This window comes from Erinaceus europaeus, chromosome 3 (assembly GCF_950295315.1).
Source record: "Erinaceus europaeus chromosome 3, mEriEur2.1, whole genome shotgun sequence".
In the NCBI taxonomy this organism is placed as follows: Eukaryota; Metazoa; Chordata; class Mammalia; order Eulipotyphla; family Erinaceidae; genus Erinaceus; species Erinaceus europaeus.
The window spans coordinates 16446373-16465331 of NC_080164.1; the positions used below are offsets into that span (position 1 = coordinate 16446373).

The 18959-nt window shown below is 48.4% G+C and overlaps 1 protein-coding gene and 1 long non-coding RNA gene across 2 annotated transcripts in view; one reads left to right on the forward strand and one right to left on the reverse strand.

Annotated features, from left to right (window-relative positions):
- Positions 1-962: 962 nt before the first annotated feature.
- Positions 963-18959, reverse strand: part of HADHA (hydroxyacyl-CoA dehydrogenase trifunctional multienzyme complex subunit alpha) — a 49906-nt gene continuing 31909 nt past the window's right edge. Inside the window, exons 11-20 of the mRNA XM_007532597.3 lie at positions 18323-18432; positions 15942-16076; positions 9477-9648; positions 8871-8957; positions 4409-4549; positions 3750-3818; positions 2857-3052; positions 2101-2215; positions 1530-1675; positions 963-1445 (exon numbers count right to left, since the gene is read on the reverse strand). Of these exons, the coding sequence (XP_007532659.2) occupies positions 1303-1445; positions 1530-1675; positions 2101-2215; positions 2857-3052; positions 3750-3818; positions 4409-4549; positions 8871-8957; positions 9477-9648; positions 15942-16076; positions 18323-18432 (1314 nt within the window). The 3' untranslated portion in view covers positions 963-1302. The remainder of the gene's footprint in view (positions 1446-1529; positions 1676-2100; positions 2216-2856; positions 3053-3749; positions 3819-4408; positions 4550-8870; positions 8958-9476; positions 9649-15941; positions 16077-18322; positions 18433-18959) is intronic.
- LOC132537439 (uncharacterized) lies at positions 4549-6240 on the forward strand. Its single transcript, XR_009548873.1, has 3 exons — positions 4549-4975; positions 5571-5669; positions 6117-6240. It is a non-coding gene; the product is annotated as an uncharacterized LOC132537439 (long non-coding RNA).

Consider the following 18959-nt stretch of genomic DNA (forward strand, 5'->3'; position numbering starts at 1 on the left):
TCAGCTCAGGACTGGGGTCGAGTGTGGCTTCCTAGCAACCAGGTGTTGTGTTGAGCAGAGCTGGGGCCAGGGCGGTGTCGGTGTCTGGGCACCTCACTTGCCTCAGCTTTGATTTGTGGTGCTGCAGGCACCGAGGATACTTCTGCCACACCCAGCCTTGTCTGCCTGGTGTGGAGGGACTGTCCGCACCCAGGGGCAGGGAGGAGGGGGTCCCAGAAGGGAGATGGGGGCCCATGTGGCATTCCTTGTGCTGCTCGTGGAAGCTGCCCAGATGTGCAGGTATACTGCACAGTTCAGTGGCACTTGCTGTCTGCTCCACCCTCCCCCATGCACCCTGGGACACCCACCAGTGGGTGACAGGAAGAGCTGGGTCACGGTGGGCAGTGGGTGTGGCTGCTGGGGGTGGGGGAGGGGAGCTCTCTCCTGTCCTGAGCGCCACAGCCATCAGCCCTGCTGCCCAGAGCAGACCAGCTCAACAAGCAGATGCTGAAGTCTGAGCAGCCGTAGGCTCCTCAAGGTCCATCTTCTGTGGTCATTCTGTCTTTCTGTGGCACTGGGCTTTGCATGTGTGTGATTTCACTCCAGGTCGTTTTTCCTTGACACCTAGGGCTCATACCAGGAGCTTCCTCCACTGCCACAGAACCTCTCTCCCTTGTGGTGCTGGGAGTCCAGTCTGAGCCATGTACACGGCAATGCAGACACGCTGTAGCGAGGCATCTTTTTAGTCTCCACTCTGTTGCTTTAAAGATTCACCTTAGACACCAGCTACCTACCACTCTGGCATCTGTGGGGCCAGGGATCAAACTCGGGGCCTCGCGCCCATGAAGCCACCTCTGTGGCTACTGTCGGCCTCTCCCCAGGTGCTAAAACTCCCAACACTTTCTCCCCCGAGAGCACAGGGCTTTAGTCCTCCACCCGGGAAGGAGGGAATTAAGCCAGAAGAACACAGCAAGAGCGAGAGCGCTAGGAGGGCTGGGCTTTATTACGTGTTTGGCTGGGTGCAGACACGCCCGGGTGCCGGCCTCCAGGGTGAAGAGGCAAACATGGTTCCAGAATGCTGCCGCGTGGCGGCCCGGGCTTGTGAGTTCCTGAGCTCTGTGGGGTCTACCTTCCAACACAAAGTGCAGACTGAGTCACAGCCAGACCTCACGGGGAGAGGGGCGGCCGGAGCTGAAGGCACTTTGATGCAAGAGCACGCTGAATGCCAGTCTGCCTCCTGGTCACCCGGTGAAGGGAGTCTACTCTTCGGGGAGCCGGCCCTCTGGCAGCGGGGGTTAGTGTGCACGTCACCGGCCGAGGGGCTCACTGGTAAAACTTCTTTGAGCCATTGGCGTGGTCGACCAGCAGCTGGCAGGGCGTGAACTGTTTCCCGAAAGCCCCCTCGTACTTGCGGAGCCGGTCCACAATCTTCTGAGCCCCGTACAGATCCACGAATCGGAAGGGTCCTGGGTGAGAGACAGCTTGGTGAGCGAGGCGGTGCGCCTCGAGCACTGGGCACGGTGAGTCACCTGCCCACCCTGAACACTGACCTCCCAGGCATGGGGGGAAGCCCAGCCCGAAAACGGCGCCGATGTCCCCTTCTGCAGGCGTGGCCAGGATCCCCTCCTGCAGGCACATGGCGGCCTCGTTCACGAATCTTGTCACCAGGCGGTACTGGATGTCTTCATCCAAGGAGCTGCCAATGGGGAGACATTATGGAAGAGGGAAAGGGAAGCCGGGGGAGGGGTTGGGTCTGGGGGAGGCCCTGGGGCCAGAGGGAAAGGGGGGCTGGGGCTGGGGGAGCCCTGGGGCCATGCTTCCTGAGACTCAGCCCCTCAGGAGGGCCTGACACCGAGCAGACGTCTATCCGTTGACGTAAACAGCCATCAGTGGCTCACAGTGAAGGGATCCTAGACAACATCTTTCTAGCTGCCCTCCGGGGTCTACCCAGCTCAGCTGCAGTGCACACCCATGTTTCAAGGAGAACGGGGAGGTGTGTGGGGGACAGGCAGAAGTGTAAGGGAAGCCCGTGCTGGCCCAGGCAGAGGAACCTAACGCCACAGCAGGATAAGGGCTGGGGAGAAACATGCTTTCACAGCAACCAGCCCCTCAGTCACTTACACGTCAGGCTTGGGTGGCACCTTCAGACTTGCGAAAATACTGTCCATGTCAGAATTCAAGTTCTTGTTCTTCACACCCTCCTGGTAGATGTAGAAGCCCTTCCCAGCCTTGCGACCTACAGGAGTTATAAATTCTTAGCGCCCTGGCCTGGCAAATCTCTTCTGAATTTCTTCTAGAAAGTTCGAGCCTCTCCTCTGCAGTCCTGACTTTGTGCCTTTAGTTCACCCTAGAAAATCAGTATCTCACAGGAGAAAAGGGTCTTGTGTTTCCTGGAGCTTGGAAACCACTGTGTTTGGAGGGGAAAGGTCACTCGTTCGAGTTTTAAGGTCCAGACAGGCAGCAACAGACCCTGGGGTGCCCTGGTCCCAGTGCTGACTTTCCTTCTATTTTGTCAAGGGAGAAAATGGCCCTCCTGTAACTTTCTGGGTAGGTCACACCTGTACCCTCTGTACCTGGAGGCTTTGCTTTCTCCACTCGCTTGCAGGCAATGCGGCCTGCAGACCTCACATCTATGGTTTGTCTGTGCTGGAGGTCTTGCGAGGGTTAAAACACCCAGCACTGTGACAGGACCAGGCCGAGCTTCTGCCTCCTGTCCCCAGTCTACAGTACAGCCTAACTGAGAGACTTGTGGGATCATTTTGGGAATTCCCTATGTCAGTGGGCTCTATGTGTAGGAACCTCCGGGGGGGGGGTGGGGTGGTGGCTTATAACTTGGGTTTTGTGCAAGTGTGTAAGGCTGGTGCTGCTGGTGCTTACCCAGGAAGCCCTTAGACACCATCTGTTTCAGCAGCTCTATGCTTCCGCCTCCAAAACGCTCCCCGAAGGTCCTGCCGAGATCTTCCGCCACGTGTTTGGCTACATCCACACCGACTTCGTCCACCAGAGTGGCAGCACCCACTGGGAAGCCGAAGCTTGTGGTCAGGGAATCCAGCTTTTTGGGGTCAACTCCTTCCTGAATGCGAAGTAAAGCGGGGACCTCAGGGTAAGGCCACCTGGCCCCCCACTGCCAGGACTCCCTGTGCAGCACCCACTGCTCTGCTGGGGCCCCACCAGCTGGCTGTAGGTATGGGCTGGGCTCTGGGGGAGAGAGGGCACCTCCCCTAACTGACAGCATTTCTTACAGAGGCCCTGTGACTCTTTTTTGTTTGCACTCGAGTCTGTGAGGATGAGCTTCCGGAGCTGACAGGGCGACGCTTCCCAGGACCGAATGGGGTGGGTGTTACCAAGGAGCAGTGGTCAGAGTCTCCCAGTGTCCGTATCTGGAGCTGTGCCCAGCGAGGGGGCCCACCCCCTTTTCCTGCGGCTCTCTGACCACTGGTGGGTCTGTATGCAGCTGGAGGAGGTGCAGCCCCAGTGAGCCCAGTGGGCTGAGCCCTGGATGGCCCCTGCCTCACAGGATGCTGAGACAGCATGGGGCAGCATGCGGGGGGGGGGGGGGGGGGACCTAGTGAAGGAAGGGAGCTGGGGGGTGGAGGGGTCAAGGGAGCAGTGCTAAGCTTCCGCCATGCCAGGACAGCTCAAAGAAGCCTCCACTGGGCAAAGAAGGGCCTTCTTCCAGGAGAGTCGGGAGTTACATACTGGAGGGAGACTCTTTCTCATCTCTTTCCGTCTGGAGGGCTGATTTCAGACACTCAGAGGGCAATACCAACCTGGAGAATTCGGATGACCTCAGACATCATGGGTGCGAGACACCTGGTGGTGTAGAAGCCAGGTCCATCCTGCCGGGAGAGAACAGAGGCTCACTGGGGCCTTGGCAGACCAATGCCAGGCAGACAGACTCCCTTTCCCAGACATCATGTCAAAACCTGCAGTGATTCGCCATCTCAATCACTATCTTTACAATTAAGTCACAAGGCACTCATCCCAGGTTCGAGCCTGGGCCCCACTGCACGGGGGAGCTTCGGGGCTTTGGAGAGCCCCTACTTGCCTTTCTTTTCAGCCAAGTTTATCATGGGGGTTTGGTGCCAGCACCATGAATCGCTGCGCCTGGTGACTACTTTTTTTTGATAGAGAAACATCAAGAGGTAGAGAGGGAGAGAAAGAGAGACACCTGCAGCATTGCTTTACCACTTGTGAAGCTTCCCTCCACAGGTGGCCAGGTCTTAAACACTGTAACGTGCGCTCCACTGGGTGCATACTCCCTCGGCAACCCCGACTCTGCAGTACCAACACCCCAGTTCAGACTGAAGGTGACCATGGACAAAAGCACAGGGAAGTGGTCCGTTTGCCCCAACACGCAGGCAAGCCTGGTGGTGCCAAGGGCTCCAGGAAGCCTTCCAAGTCTGCTCCTGGCTGCACAGCCCCTGACCTTCACCACGATGATGACCTTCCCCTGCTTCAGGCCAACTGCCACGGCGGACGACATCGTGTCCTTGGACGTTCTGTCGGTGGTGATGATCTCCAGCAGCTGCATCTTGTCCACCGGGGAGAAGTAGTGCATGCCAATCACCTGGTGAGGGAGCAGAGCGCCAACGGGTCTCAGGACGCTGCGAAGGGGACCCGGCAGCTGTCTCTTTCCTGCTCAGAAAGCACTGGGGGGAGAGGCGGCTGGGATGCCGGACTAGTACTACCGACAGGCCAGTAGCCTGCTCCCAGGTTCTCTGGGAGAAAGTTCAGGCTGTCTGCTGATCTGCTGAGAGCCTGGTGGAATCCCGCTCTCCCACCTGCAAGGCCTTTTCACTGAGGACTAGTGACCCCGACTCAGTAAGTAGTGGCAGGACCACAGCTGAAGGTCAGATCAGCTTCACCGAGGAAGAAGAAGGCAGAAAGGCCCCAGCGATGACGCCAGTGACTTACTTAGGTGAGAGGGGACCACTTTTTCTAGCAGTGGGAGGGGCACAACATGCTGGGCCGCCAGAATGTATCTGGATTTTATGTAAATGAGTCTTAATCACCAAATTACTGGGTTTGAACACATTTTCTCAACACCCAAGTGCCTAAGGAGACCTCTTTTTATTTTATTTATTAATTATTAGATAGAGACAGAGAGAAACTGAGAGGGGAGGGGGAAGATAGAGAGGGAGGGAGACAGAGAGACACTTGAAACCCTGCTTCACCACTTCCTCTTGAAGGTGGGGGCCAGGGCTTGAACCCCGGTCCTTGTGCACTGTAACGTGAGCACTTAACCAGGTGCGCCACCGCCTGGCTCCCCTAAGAAGACCTATAAAGCCAGTAACTCTCAGAGTCCCTGTAGCACACAGGGAATGTTCAACTGCCAACTCTCAGGCCCATCCCAGACCTCCTGAGTGAGGAGCCTGGGGGCAGGGCCCAGATCTGTGTTCAACAGGCCTTCTCAGTGACTCTGACACTTGATGCTAAAGTTTGAGAATCACTTAAGTAACGAGAGAGAGTTTACACAACCGCACTGTGAGGTACATCTGGTTAATTTAGTTATAGTTCTGCTCTCTCCTCACTTTATGGAATAAAACTAATAATATGTACCCTGCTGACTACTGACTGTTCCCTAACAGACCTAGCGCTCTCCTGACGACTTTGTGAACCACTGAGTGTAATTCTCTAGATGAAGAACAAAGCCATGAGGGTAGAACTCAAGAGTTCATGGGCCGAGAGTAAGTGGCAGAGTGGGATCCAGCAGTGGTTGGCCTGTCTCCAAAGGTCACCCACACAACACAGTATTTTTTATATATATATAATTTTTAAAACCTTTTTATTTTACTTATTTAATTAACTGATTCCTTTTTAAAAAAAAAAACTTTTATTTTATTTTATTTATTTATTCCCTTTTGTTGCCCTTGTTGTTTTATTGCTGTAGTTATTATTGATGTCGTTGTTGTTGGATAGGACAGAGAGAAATGGAGAGAGGAGGGGAAGACAGAGAGGGGGAGAGAAAGACAGACACCTGCAGACCTGCTTCACCGCCTGTGAAGGGACCTGCCTGCAGGTGGGGAGCCGGGGGCTTGAACCGGGATCCTGACGCTGGTTCTTGAGCTTAGCGCCACCTGCGCTTAACCCGCTGTGCTACAGCCTGACTCCCACTGATTCCCTTTTGTGGCCAGGGCTTGAACTGGGATCCTCACTCCGGTCCTTGTGCTTTGCGCCACCTGCACTTAACCTGCTGCGCTACCTTCCGACTCCCAAGAGTTATTCTTTTTTAATTTTTTAAAATTTTATTTATTTTCCCTTTTGTTGTCCTTGTTGTCTTTTTTTTATTGTTGTTGTAATTATTGTTGTTATTATTGATGTTGTTGTTAGATAGAACAGAGAGAAATGGAGAGAGGAGGGGAAGACAGAGAGGGGAAGAGAAAGATACCTGCAGACCTGCTTCACCGCCTGTGAAGGGACTCCTCTGCAGGTGGGGAGCTGGGGGCTCGAACCAGGATCCTTACTCCGGTCCTTGCGCTTTGCGCCGTCTGTGCTTAACCTGCTGCGCTACCACCTGACTCCCCCAAGAGTTACTTCTATCCCTAGACCAACCCTGCCTAGGTTGGTCTTTCATTTGTCTGAAATACTTAAAAAGGTAGAACCTGGTCGGGGTATAGCATAATGGTTATGCAAAGAGACTTTCATGCCTGAGGCCCGCAAGTCCCAGGTTCAATCCTCCACACTGTCACCCTCATAAACCAGAGCTGAGCAGTGCTCTGGTAGAAAAAAAAAAGGCAGAACCTGATCCTGACTTGCTGCCTTTGTTATTGTTATGACCAGTACTTGTAAGCAAAAGGAGTTAGTTTTTATTTGCGTGTACTTGCACATTATAATAGGTGTGATGCAGAGATCTTGAAGGGTTCCGTTTCATGAATTCTTGTTTTAAATGAGAGAGAGACAATCTGAGCATCACTCTGGCATGTGCAGTGCCAGCAATGGAACCTAGGAAAGAGCTCTACAAAAACCGGATAAGGGTCTCTTGCTCATTAGAGGTGGCTTTTTGGTCCACTATCAGGTCACCCCATCAGCTGGGTTCCTAGACAGGGAATGTTCAGCAGAGAAGCAATTACAGAAGTCAGAATTCCCATCTTCTGCACCCCAAAAATAATTTTGGTCCATATACCCAGAGGGATTAAACAAAAGGGAAGTTTCCAAGGGAGGGGATGGGACACAGAACTCTGGTGGTGGGAATTGTATGGAACTGTACCCCTATTATCTTACAATCTTGTATATCAATATGAAATCACTAAGAAAAATTTAAAAGGAAAAAGAAAAGATGGAACTTGAGTCCTCATGCTTGCAAATCCTGCACCACCCATAGACCCATGAAGTTAATGACTCCAAATAAAATCTGTTTACATCCCTCAAGAAAGTGTGGCAAGAATGACCACAGGGCAGGGGTAGATAGCATAATGGTTATGCAAATAGATCCCTATGCCTGAGGCTCCAAAGTCCCAGGTTCAATCCCCTGTGCCACCATAAGCCAGAGATGAGCAGTGCTCTGGTTAAAAAAAAAAAAAGACCACAGTTCTGGTATCTGGGGTTTTTACAGCTGTAGCACTGAAGACTCTGGGCCGGTGAGCTTCCAGGTGTCAGCAAACAGAACTGGTCAGCCCCCAACTGTGCCATCCAGCCAGACTTTTGTCTGAATGATGTAAGTGCAGCAGGTGAGAGCAGCTGCCTCAGGTGCCTGGGAAGTTAGGTCTGCAAAGTGCGGCAGCTGCTCTGCTCCAATGGGGAGGCCGGGAGGTTGCCACAGAGGACCGAGCCCCTCCTTTCCGGACTCGAGATGCTGTAGCGGTGCGCCGAGTGAGGGGCACAGCCACGCCGCCAGCAGCTCCTTGTCCCCATCCTCTCGGCCATCTGAGCCTGCCTCCAGCAGGCTCCACATCACTTCTCATCTGCAAGCGATATTAGGCTATTGTGTTTTTAGTTGATGAACTGTTTTTTAAATGTAATTTGATTATCATTATTATTTTTACCACAGCACCATAAGCTGGCATAAGGTGGTATGGAGAATTGAACCTGGTACCTTATAGTCTCAGGCATGAGAGCCTGTTTGCAATAACCATTATGCTGTCTCCCCAACTCTGTTTTTTTTTTTTTTTTTTAATTCATGAAGAAGATAAGAGAGAGAGAACGAGAGCATCACTCTGCTATATGTGCTGCCAGGCAGGGACTGAACTCAGGACCTCATGCTTGAGAGTCCAATGCTTTATCCACTGCACCACCTTCTGTAGCACAGCAGATGAACTTTGTGTGAGTATTTTCAGTTGCTCAGAGGTCTTTTCTAGCACCTGCCTTCCTTCAGTTGGTTCTGTCTGGCAGCCTCCAGAGAAACGAGGTGTCTTATTTTTCTCTGAATGATCACTCTGGTGGATAGCAGAGAGCCATGATACAGTTTCTAGCCATCCTTCCAAAGTCCACTCAAAGTGTTCTGGACGCTCTCCTTCTGTGTGCTGGGCAGCAGGTTTAACAGAGCCTGTGGGTGGACACAGGGCCCACACCCCTGACCCCCCATTTCTGGATCTGGAACGGGACCTGGGCCTCGCAGCCACCAGCCGACTTTGGTTTAGGCAACGTTGTGGAACATCCCTCTCTATTTCGGGGCTGCCTCTCACTGCCTCATAAATACAGGCAGGCTTTAGGATCGGGATCTGAACGTTAGCCCCCAGTAGGGACACAGATGAACTGGAAGGATACACTTAAGCCCAACATCACTTACATCTCACACTGGTCATAGTGCTGGCTTCTCTGTGTCCACATTTTGAAAAGATCTCATCATCCCACCCACTTAATAGTCCACACAGTCTCTTCTCATGCCCTAAGCCTTCATCAACGAGCCAGAAGTAGTGAAATGTGGTAGTTTTTCTTTGTTCAGAATTTACCTTCTCAGGTCTTTTGCTGACAGAAGCGATGCTACTGATGGGGAGAGCTGACGTGTTACTGGCAAAGATACAGTGATCTGGAATCACCTGCAGGCGAACAGCATTTGAGAAGGTGTCAACAGGCCGGGAGTCCAGAGTGAGTGAGTCACACCTGGGCCCAGGTTTTGGTGACTAAATTCCCATATTAACCTAACGAATCCTGCACTTTAGTTAAGAAGCTACTTGCTTTTCTTTCATTTGGACCTAGATTTGATATTAATAGCTTACATAGTGTACATACGCACTTATATCGGAAAATGAATATCCTTGCCCAAGGACCTGGGTTCAAGCCCCTGGTCCCCGCATACAGAGGGAAAACTTCACAAGTGGTGAAGCAGGGCTGCAGGTGTCTGTCTCTTTCTCCCCCTCCTTATATCCCTCCCCTCTCAATTTTTCTGTCTATCCAATAAGTAAATAAAAATATTTTTAAAAGGAAGAAAATGCATATCTCTATAAAAAGAACTATCAGTTTCCTATAGTTACTTAAAAACCAAAAGCAAAACTCAAAAATCCCTTACCCCAGTGCCCAGTCATTGAGGACCCAAGTTCAAGAGGCCCCTCACTTACTGCTTCTACTTCCTTCAGCACTTTGTGCTTGAGACTAAGGTCCTCGAAAACAGCTTCAATCACCATGTCTGTCTTTTCAAAACCCTGGTAATCAAGCTGCCCAGTCAGGTTGCTGAAAATGGAGTCTCTTTCAAACGACGTTAGAGCTTTCTTCTTTACTTTATCATTTAATCTATAAGAAAACAAAGCAAAACACAGCCTTAGGAGAGAAGAAGACGGGGCCGGGTGGTGGCGCACCTGGTTGAGTGCACGTTACAGTGCACAAGGACCTGAGTTCGAGCCCCCGGCCCCCACCTGCATGGGGAAAACTTCACAAGTGGTGAAGCAGTGCTGCAGGTGTCTCTCTGTTTCTCTCCCTCTCTATCTCCCCAGTCCTCTCAACTTCTGGCTGTCTCTATCCAATAATAATAATAAAAAAAAGAACAAGAGAGGAAGAAACTAACACATTGACTGTCCTTGGGCCAGGCTCTGTGTGCTTTTTGCCGTCTCTACAGGCTAGTTATATTTCTCCCATTTAGAAGGTCCTGAGTTGCTCCAAGAGGCTCAGAGGGACTTGTGGTTAAGGGGGTGGGTAGGACTTAAAGGCAGGATGACTCCTAAGACCACATTCTACTAGAAGGTCTTCTAAATGCCAGCTGACGTAACCTAAGTCACTCACTCAAATGAATAAATAAATAAATAAGCAAAGACTCTGTCTGCCAATAGAAAAGACACAAATAAAAAATGGCCAAAACGAAAAGGTAGCTCCGATCATCCTCTGACTGTCGGGGAGACAGCCAGCACAGTGCTCTAGGCTGCCCGTGTTCACTCGCTCTGGATGTCATTTCGCTTCGCTCTCATCGAAGTCTTCTAGAAGACAGACACCAAGCACTGTCTCTATGTTCTCATCCCACTTCCCAGTCAGCACACCACATCGATTACATAAAATATTAACTGAGTTTCTTCTTTCCTGCGGACAGCTGAAAAGGATTCCTGCTCCTTAGACATTTAACTGATTAATTTTTATTACCAAGGAAAACAAGCTTTCATAGGTTTGTTATCCGACCACAGCTTCAGAATAAATGAGCTAGACTTTTCCCCTTTGAATGAAGAATAAAGCTAATCCCCATCATTTCTTCCCTTAACCAAAGTAAAATAAAGCCAACAGGTAAATTCAAGGAACTGTTCAAATGCAAAAGTTATGTTAAACTTCCTATGTTCTGAGGGCAGTTAGCTGACAAGATGCTCTTCAGTACATTACTTCAATTCTTCGGTTTAATGAAATTATTTCCTTTAAAAAAAAAAAAAACAGAAATGGTACTATTCCTTTAAAAAAAATATCTTTTATTTATCTTAATGAGAAAGCAAAAAGATACAGAGACGAAAGCATCGCTCAGTGCTGGCTTCTGGTGGTGTGGAGGGACTGACGGCACTTGGAAGACCTGGCATGAGAGTCTTTGCATAGCCTTGTGCTGTCTCCCCACACTGAGAGTAGTTCCTTTAAAAATTACTTATTTGAGAGAGAGAAACTGACGGGAGGGAAAGATAGAAAGGAAGGGAGGGGGGCAATGCAATACCACTTCACTAGTGAAGCTTCCTCCCTGCAGATGGGAACCTGAGGCGTGAACCTGGGTCCTTGCACATGGTAATATATGCACCACCACCTGACCCCCATGAAATTATTTCTAAAACAGGGATGAAAAACCTGAATGAGTCAAGTCAGCAGCATGGTGAGGGCCACTCAGAGAACCTTGTGCTTCTAAGGCAAAAGGGAAGCACGGGGGGGGGGGGGTGTTGGGGCATTAGCACAGCGGGTTAAGCGCACATGGCGCAAAGTGCAAGGACTAGGTTTGAGGCCCCGGCTCCCCACCAGCAGGGGGGGTTCACAGCACAAATGGTGAAGCTGATCTGCAGGTGTCTATCTTTCTCTCCTCCCCATGTTCTGTCTTCCCCTTCTTCTCTCGATTTCTCTCTGTCCTATCCAACAACAATAAAACAATAAAAACAACAATAACAACAATAGCAACAAAAATGGTAGAAATGGCATTGTCTATATCCCCGCGATATCTGGAGTGCTCTGGTTACTCCTCCCCCCTCCCATTCTCGTGAAAGCTACTCCTATAAAAACCCTTAGTTTTCGCAGTGAGTACCTCCCTAATACTTCCTCTCCACTTTTCCAAGCTTTGGGTCCATGATTGCTCAACAATTTGTTTGGCTTTGTATGTTAACTCTCTTTTCAGTCACCAGGTTCCAGGTGTCATCAGGATGCCGGCCAGACTTCCCTGGATTGAAGACATCACCAATATGTCCTGGAGCTCAGCTTCCCCAGAGACCCACCCTACTAGGGAAAGAGAGAGGCAGACTGGGAGTATGGACCGACCAGTCAACGCCCATGTTCAGCGGGGAAGCAATTACAGAAGCCAGACCTTCTACCTTCTGCAACCCACAATGACCCTGGGTCCATGCTCCCAGAGGGATAGAGAATGGGAAAGCTATCGGGGGAGGGGGTGGGATATGGAGATTGGGCGGTGGGAATTGTGTGGGGTTGTACCCCTCCTACCCTATGGTTTTGTTAATTAATCCTTTCTTAAAAAAAAAAAAAAAAAAAAAAAAAAACCTTCGTTTTCAGACGCAGGAAAGGTTACTGCGTGAGGCGGCCATTTTCTCTACCTCCACGTGGCCCAACCTGCTTCTCTAACACCCAACTCTGAGGTGCCAGCGCGAATAAAGATTTGTGTTTCCTCTTCGCTCCGGACCCCCTCTCTCTCTTCTCTGTGGCCCGCGCACTACAACATCTGGCTCTACAACAGGAAGCGATTCTGGAGCATGAGTGCTCACTTAGCACCACAGAAAGTAGCGGCTGGGGAGGCTTGGGGCAGCTGGGGACAATGCCATTACCCAGCACGTGTCTTTGTTCTTGTTCTTGCCGTAATCTTCCTGTAAGTCCGTGCTAGGGCACGTCATCTTCACCTGATCTTAATCTGCTACAATGCAGATATATGGCACTACAGGGACCTTTTTCACAAAAAGGGGCAAGAACAGGCTTGAGCTACAAAGTCCATTTTAAAAAGCGCACACATAGGGAGTCGGGCGGTAGCGCAGCGGGTTAAGCACAGGTGGCGCAAAGCACAAGGACCGGCATAAGGATCCGGGTTCGAATCCCGGCTCCCCACCTGCAGGGGAGTCCCTTCACAGGCGGTGAAGCAGGTCTGCAGGTGTCTATCTTTCTCTCCTCTCTGTCTTCCCCTCCTCTCTCCATTTCTCTCTGTCCTATCCAACAATGACAACAACAGTAATAACTACAACAATAAAACAACAAGGGCAACAAAAGGGAATAAATAAAATAAATATTTAAAAAATTAAAAAAAAAAGCGCGCACACACACACACACACACACACATGAAGAGCTCAAGGTCAGGGCAGTCTGAGCACAGTGGCTGGTTTGTGACATTGGGGCAGAGGCTGAGCTGAAGCCAATTCCTGGTTTTGCTCAGTCACTGCTTCCCTTCTCCCTTCTGCAAAACAGGCAGCGTGTGTGTGTGTGTGTGTGTGTGTGTGTGTGTGTGTGTGTGTAGGGGGGGAGGGGGTTACTGAGCAGGAGAGACACTATTCATCTTTTATCCATTCAGAAGTAAGAAAGGCACAGTCTGGGGGGTCAGGTGGTAGCGCAACAGGCTAAGCACACATGGTGCAAAGCACAAGGACCAGCGTAAGGATCCCGGTTCGAGCCCCCGGCTCCCCACCCGCAGGGGAGGTCACCTCACAAGTGGTGAAGCAGGTCTGCAGGTGTCTGTCTTTCCCCTTTTCTTTCTTTTTTTTTTTTAAAAATTTTATTTATTTATTTATTTTATTTATTCCCTTTTGTTGCCCTTGTTGTTTTATTGTTGTAGTTATTATTGTTGTTGTCGTTGTTGGATAGGACAGAGAGAAATGGAGAGAGGAGGGGAAGACAGAGAGGAGGAGAGAAAGATAGACACCTGCAGACCTGCTTCACCGCCTGTGAAGGGACTCCCCTGCAGGTGGGGAGCCGGGGTTCGAACCCGGATCCTTATGCCGGTCCTTGTGCTTTGCGCCACCTGCGCTTAACCCGCTGTGCTACAGCCCGACTCCCCTTTCCCCTTTTCTGTCTTCCCCATCTCTCTCCATTTCTCTTTGTCCTATCCAACAACGACAGCAATGGCAACAATAACAATAACAACAACAACCAGGGCAACAAAATGGTAAAAATAGCCTCCAGGAGCAGTGGATTTGTGGTGAAGGCACCGTGTACCAGCAATAACCCTGGAGGCAAAGAGAGAGAGAGAGAGAGAGAGAGAGATAGAGATAGAGGAGAGAGAGAGAGAGAGAGAGAAAGGCACCGTCTGTAAAGTCTCAGACATGACAACGCCAAACCAGCTGACAGCTTCTGTACAGTAATGTCAGTCAAGAAATACAAGGTTCAAGGATTCTCATGCCCACACTGAATGTCTCCCCACACCCTAACCTTACTTCTCTCCTCAGAGACAGAGTCCAATGCTGTTTTCATAATAACACAGCAATCAAATGGAAACTATAAAGATTAACAAATAAGTGGTCTGGGCGGTGGTGCAGTGGATAAAGCATTGGATTGTCAACCACGAGGTCCCGAGTTCAATCCTGGGCAACACATGCTGTACCAGACTGATATCTGGTTCTTTCTCCTATCTTTCTCATGAATAAATAAATAAATTAGAAAGATAGGAGGAGAGAGAGAAAGATAGGAGGAGAGAAAGATAGGAGGAGAGAGAGAAAGAGCCAGACATCACTCTGGTTTCTTACATGTGCTGCCAGGGATTGAACTCAGGACCTCATGCTTGAGAGTCCAATGCTTTATCCACTGTACCACTTCCTGGACCACAATAAGTAAATTATTTTTAAAAAGATTAAAAAATAAGAGACTTTCTTTTTTTAAAAAATAATTTTTAAAAATATTCATTTATTCCCTTGTTGTTTTATTGTTGTTATTATTGATGTTGTTGCTGTTGGATAGGACAGAGAGAAATGGAGAGAGGAGGGGAAGACAGAGACAGGGAGAGAGACAGACACCTGCAGACCTGCTTCACCACTTGTGATGCGACCCCCCTGCAGGTAGGGAGCCAAGGGCTCGAACTGGAATCCTTACGTCAGTCCTTGCGCTTTGCAACACAAGCGCTTAACCTGCTGCGCTACCACCTGACTCCCAATAAGAGACTTTCTAATGTGACACCAAAGCACAAATTAAATATTTAGCGGTCCAGGAGGTGGCGCAGTGGATAAAGCATTAGACTCTAATGCTTGAGGTCCTCAGTTCAATCCCATGTACCAGAGTGATGTAGGTTTTTTTTTCCTCTCTGTGTTCCTGTATGTCTCATTAATAAATAAATAAAACCTTTAAAGAAATGATATTGTGGTCCGGGAGGTGGCACAGTGGATAAAGCATTAGACTTTCAAGTCTGAGGTCCTGAGTTTGATCCCCGGCAGCACATGTACCAAAGTGATATCTGGTTCTCTCTCTCTCTCTCTCTTCCTACACCTCTCATTAATAAATAAACAACACATTTTCTTAAAGATTTTTTAAAGATTTTATTTATTTATGAGAAAGACAGGAGGAGAGAGAAAGAATAAGACATCACTCTGGCACATGTGCTGCCAGGGATTGAACTCAGGACCTCATGCTTGAGAGTCCAAAGCTTTATTACTGCATCACCTCCCGGACCACTAAAGACTTTTTAAAATTTTATTTATTTATTTATTTATTTATTTTCCCTTTTGTTGCCCTTGTTGTTTTCTTGTTGTAGTTATTGTCATTACTGATGTCATCATTGTTGGATAGGACAGAGAGAAATGGAGAGAGGAGGGGAAGACAGAGAGGAGAGAAAGACAGACACCTGCAGACCTGCTTCACCGCCTGTGAAGTGACTCCACTACAGGTAGGGAACCAGGGGCTCGAACCAGTATCTTTATGCTGGTCCTTGTGCTTTGCATCATATGCGCTTAACCTGCTGTGCTACTTCCTGGCTTCCATAAATATTTTTAAAAATGGTATTTAAAAAAAATGGTATTTAAATACCTAGTAGGGGCTGCACTAAAGGTCCCAGGTTCAATCCTAACAGATAAAAATTTTCTCTTTTAAGGAGGCCATCAAATCGTTTCTAAGACTTTGTAAGAACTATGGTGGTTATCATTGGGGGCAGGGCACTGAATTTTGGCAGTGGTGCAGTGCAGTATAGAACTATACCCTGTAGATTTATGATCTTAAAAATCAGCATTAAATATGAAAAAATTCTCTTTTACACTCAAAGGGCACACATGCCTATGGTATCAATGGTTTGTCATATTTGTGGAGATAGAATTACCCTTTTTTTTAAAAAAAAAATCAAAGAAAGTGTGGTTTATCGACAAAGTATCAAATATGCATTCATCGTGTTCAGGGAAAAGGAACCCATGACAGCAAAGGACACTCCCGGCAGAGGCGGAGAACAGGCTTACCCTTTGAACACTTGCTGCTGTCCTCGGCCCAGCCCGGGCAGGGTAGCATCTTTAAGTATAGTCTTCAGGCCCTTGTCTACGGACACTTGGGCAATGCCGGCTCCCATCAGCCCTGCGCCAAGAACGGCGAGGTGTCTGAAAGGAAAGGAGGAAATGACCGCTGGTGGACACCCGCCTCTCAAGTGTTCAGTGAGAGTAGGCATAATCCGACACTATCCAGTAAGCCGACGAGAAGTACTTCCACAAGTTTAGTCTCTAAGAATACACCTTTCATAAGTGATAGATCCTCAAAGTTAATTGTCCAAATCCATTAGGTCTAAAAGATTTGATCTTCTCAGAAAGAGAGATCTATATTGACCTTCAATCATGCCTGGAGATCACTGAAAACAGAGCCACCTCATTTATGCTGAAGTTAACACATGTATTTTTGCTTTTCAATCAGAATGCAAAAAAACTGTCTGAAAACTGATCTCATAAAATTAAGAGGACCTATCTGAACTCCTTTTCAGCCACTAGGCTCCAGATGTTACCATGATGCCAAGCTGACTTCCCCAGGCAGACCTCACCAATGTGTCCTGGAGCCCTGCCTCCCCAGAGCCCTGCCCCTCTAGGGAAAGAGAGAGACAGGCTGAGAGTATGGATCGACCTGCCAATGCCCATGTTCAATGGGGAAGCAATTACAGAAGTCAGACCTTCCACCTTCTGCACCCCATAATGATCCTGGGTTCATACTCCCAGCGGAATAAAGAATAGGGAAGCTATCCGGGGAGGGGATGGGATATGGAGCTCTTGGGGTGGGCATTTTGTGAAATTATACCCCTCTTATCCTATGGTCTTGTCAATATTTCCATTTTATAAATAAAAATTAAAAAAACTTAAGAGGATCACAGAATAGAAAGAAATTTTCTACATGTACAGCAGACAAAGTCCCTCTACTGGAGAAAGATAAAGGATATGCATATATCAATTAAACCGGACCAGTCAAAATATACAGGTATATAACCCAATCTACATGTATCAGTTATCTATAGGGCCATGGAGAGAGCTCAGTCTGTCAGAGCACTGACACACCCAAGAACCCAGATGACAGCAGGTTCAGTCACTCCATGCCAAGCTGGACAGTGCCAGTCCTCCCTCGCTCCCTGTTCTCTTCTCTCTCTTGTATGAAAATAAACAGTAAGGGGGACCAGGTGGTGATGCACCCGGTTGAGCACAGTCATTGCCATGAGCAAGGGCTCAATTCCCACCGGGGATCTTCATAAGCTGTGAAGCAGGTCTTCAGGTGTCCTTCTCTCTCCTTCTCTTAACTACTCCCCACCCCAATTTTGGTTTTATTCAAATAGAAGAAAAAAAAGGGGGGAAGGCACTGGGAACAATGTTGGCACCAAGCCCCAGCAATAACCTTGTTGGCAATTAAAATAAAGAAGTACAGTAATTATGATAAAAATGTCAACAGAACACTTAGCCTCCCCAATAACCTAGCAAACACAAATGAGATGATATTTCATTACATTAGTAAAAAATCAAAAAGTACAAGCAAGGATCTATAAAGTCATTCTTTTAAAAAGATACCTATTCATTTATGAGAGAGAACTAGAGCACCACTCTGTTTCTGAGTTCCCATCTTTACACTGTTGACTGTTCTCATAGCCTGTCATCTTGTATGTAAGCATCTCTCTAGAGTGGGTAATGAAAAATAGAATGCCTAAATCTTAAAGTATGAAGATTTTAGTTTTAATAAAATTTCCCTCCAAAGTAGGGCAAAAAAACCAAACAAACCAAGAAATAAACCAAAACACCTGATCGGTCATGCATGAAAGACTGGGCTTTTGGCAGCCTGAGAGGTGCGCAGTGGATAAAGTGTTGGGCTTTCAAGCATGCGGTTCTGACCCAGTTCAGTCTCCAGCACCGCACCTACCAGAAATGAAGTCTCAGGTAATAGGGAGACTGTACGCACATTTGGTATAGGAAAAGGGGACCAAAACTAGATTTCTTGGGCATATCAACAGCAAGATAAGGAACTCCCTTTGGAGCCATTGACAGCTCTAGAGAAAACTCAGTATAGGCAGAACTTTGAAAGTTAAAAAAATTCTTGTTAGGCATCCCAGGAGGTGGTGCATATGGATAAAGCACTGAATTCTCAAGCGTGGTGTTCCAAGTTTGATCCCCAGCATTGCATGTGATGCTCTAGTTCTCTCTCTCTCAATAATAAACAAATAAATGTTTGCGTTCTTGGTAGCAATAGGGATGTAATATTCTCAGGAGAGAAGCTGTTTAGAGGTAAGACCAAAAACCTACAGTATGAAGCTCTACAGATCTAAAGTATCCACAAGCCCAGCACACAGTGAAATCACAGGGCTCCCCAGGTCTAGCTGACTTACTTAACCTCCTTCTGCGGTGTTCCAAACTTATTCTTCTTGCACAGGACCTGGCCATGGTAAAGTCCCATCAAGGCCTTTGACTCTTTGGTCATTGCAAGTTCTCCAAATTTCTGAAAAGTCAGAGGGAACAAGACAAGTAGGCGTTTATAATTTCTTCTTGGTAGGGGCTGGTTGGTGGCATACTTGGTTAAATGCACACACTACTATAATCTCTTCTTGGTTTGGTTTCTCTGCAGAACAGAAGTAAATAAGCTTTGCTTCCTCCGGGGTCTCGGAGGCATTTGTGCTGCAGAAGTCTCTCTCCTACTGAAATTTCTTTTACTCTTATCTGCAGCCCTTTGTAACTACTGCTTGGAAAGACTGTGGATGTAGCTGGACACTCAGATTCTTTACTCTAGATGTATAACTTTTCCCCCAGAACTGGTGTGCCAGGGCAAAAATCGTTTTCCACAGTCATCTCAGCTAATCCTCACATTTTAAAGACTAGGAAGAAGCCCAGAGGAATTAAAGTACTTTGCTCAATGGCACAGCGCTTCTGAGGGGCATGAGATCTAGACACTGATTTGACAGAACCGGGTTTTAGTTGTAGTCCCGTTCCTGAAGGCAAATCCGACTTTGTGCAGATTACCAAGCTTTT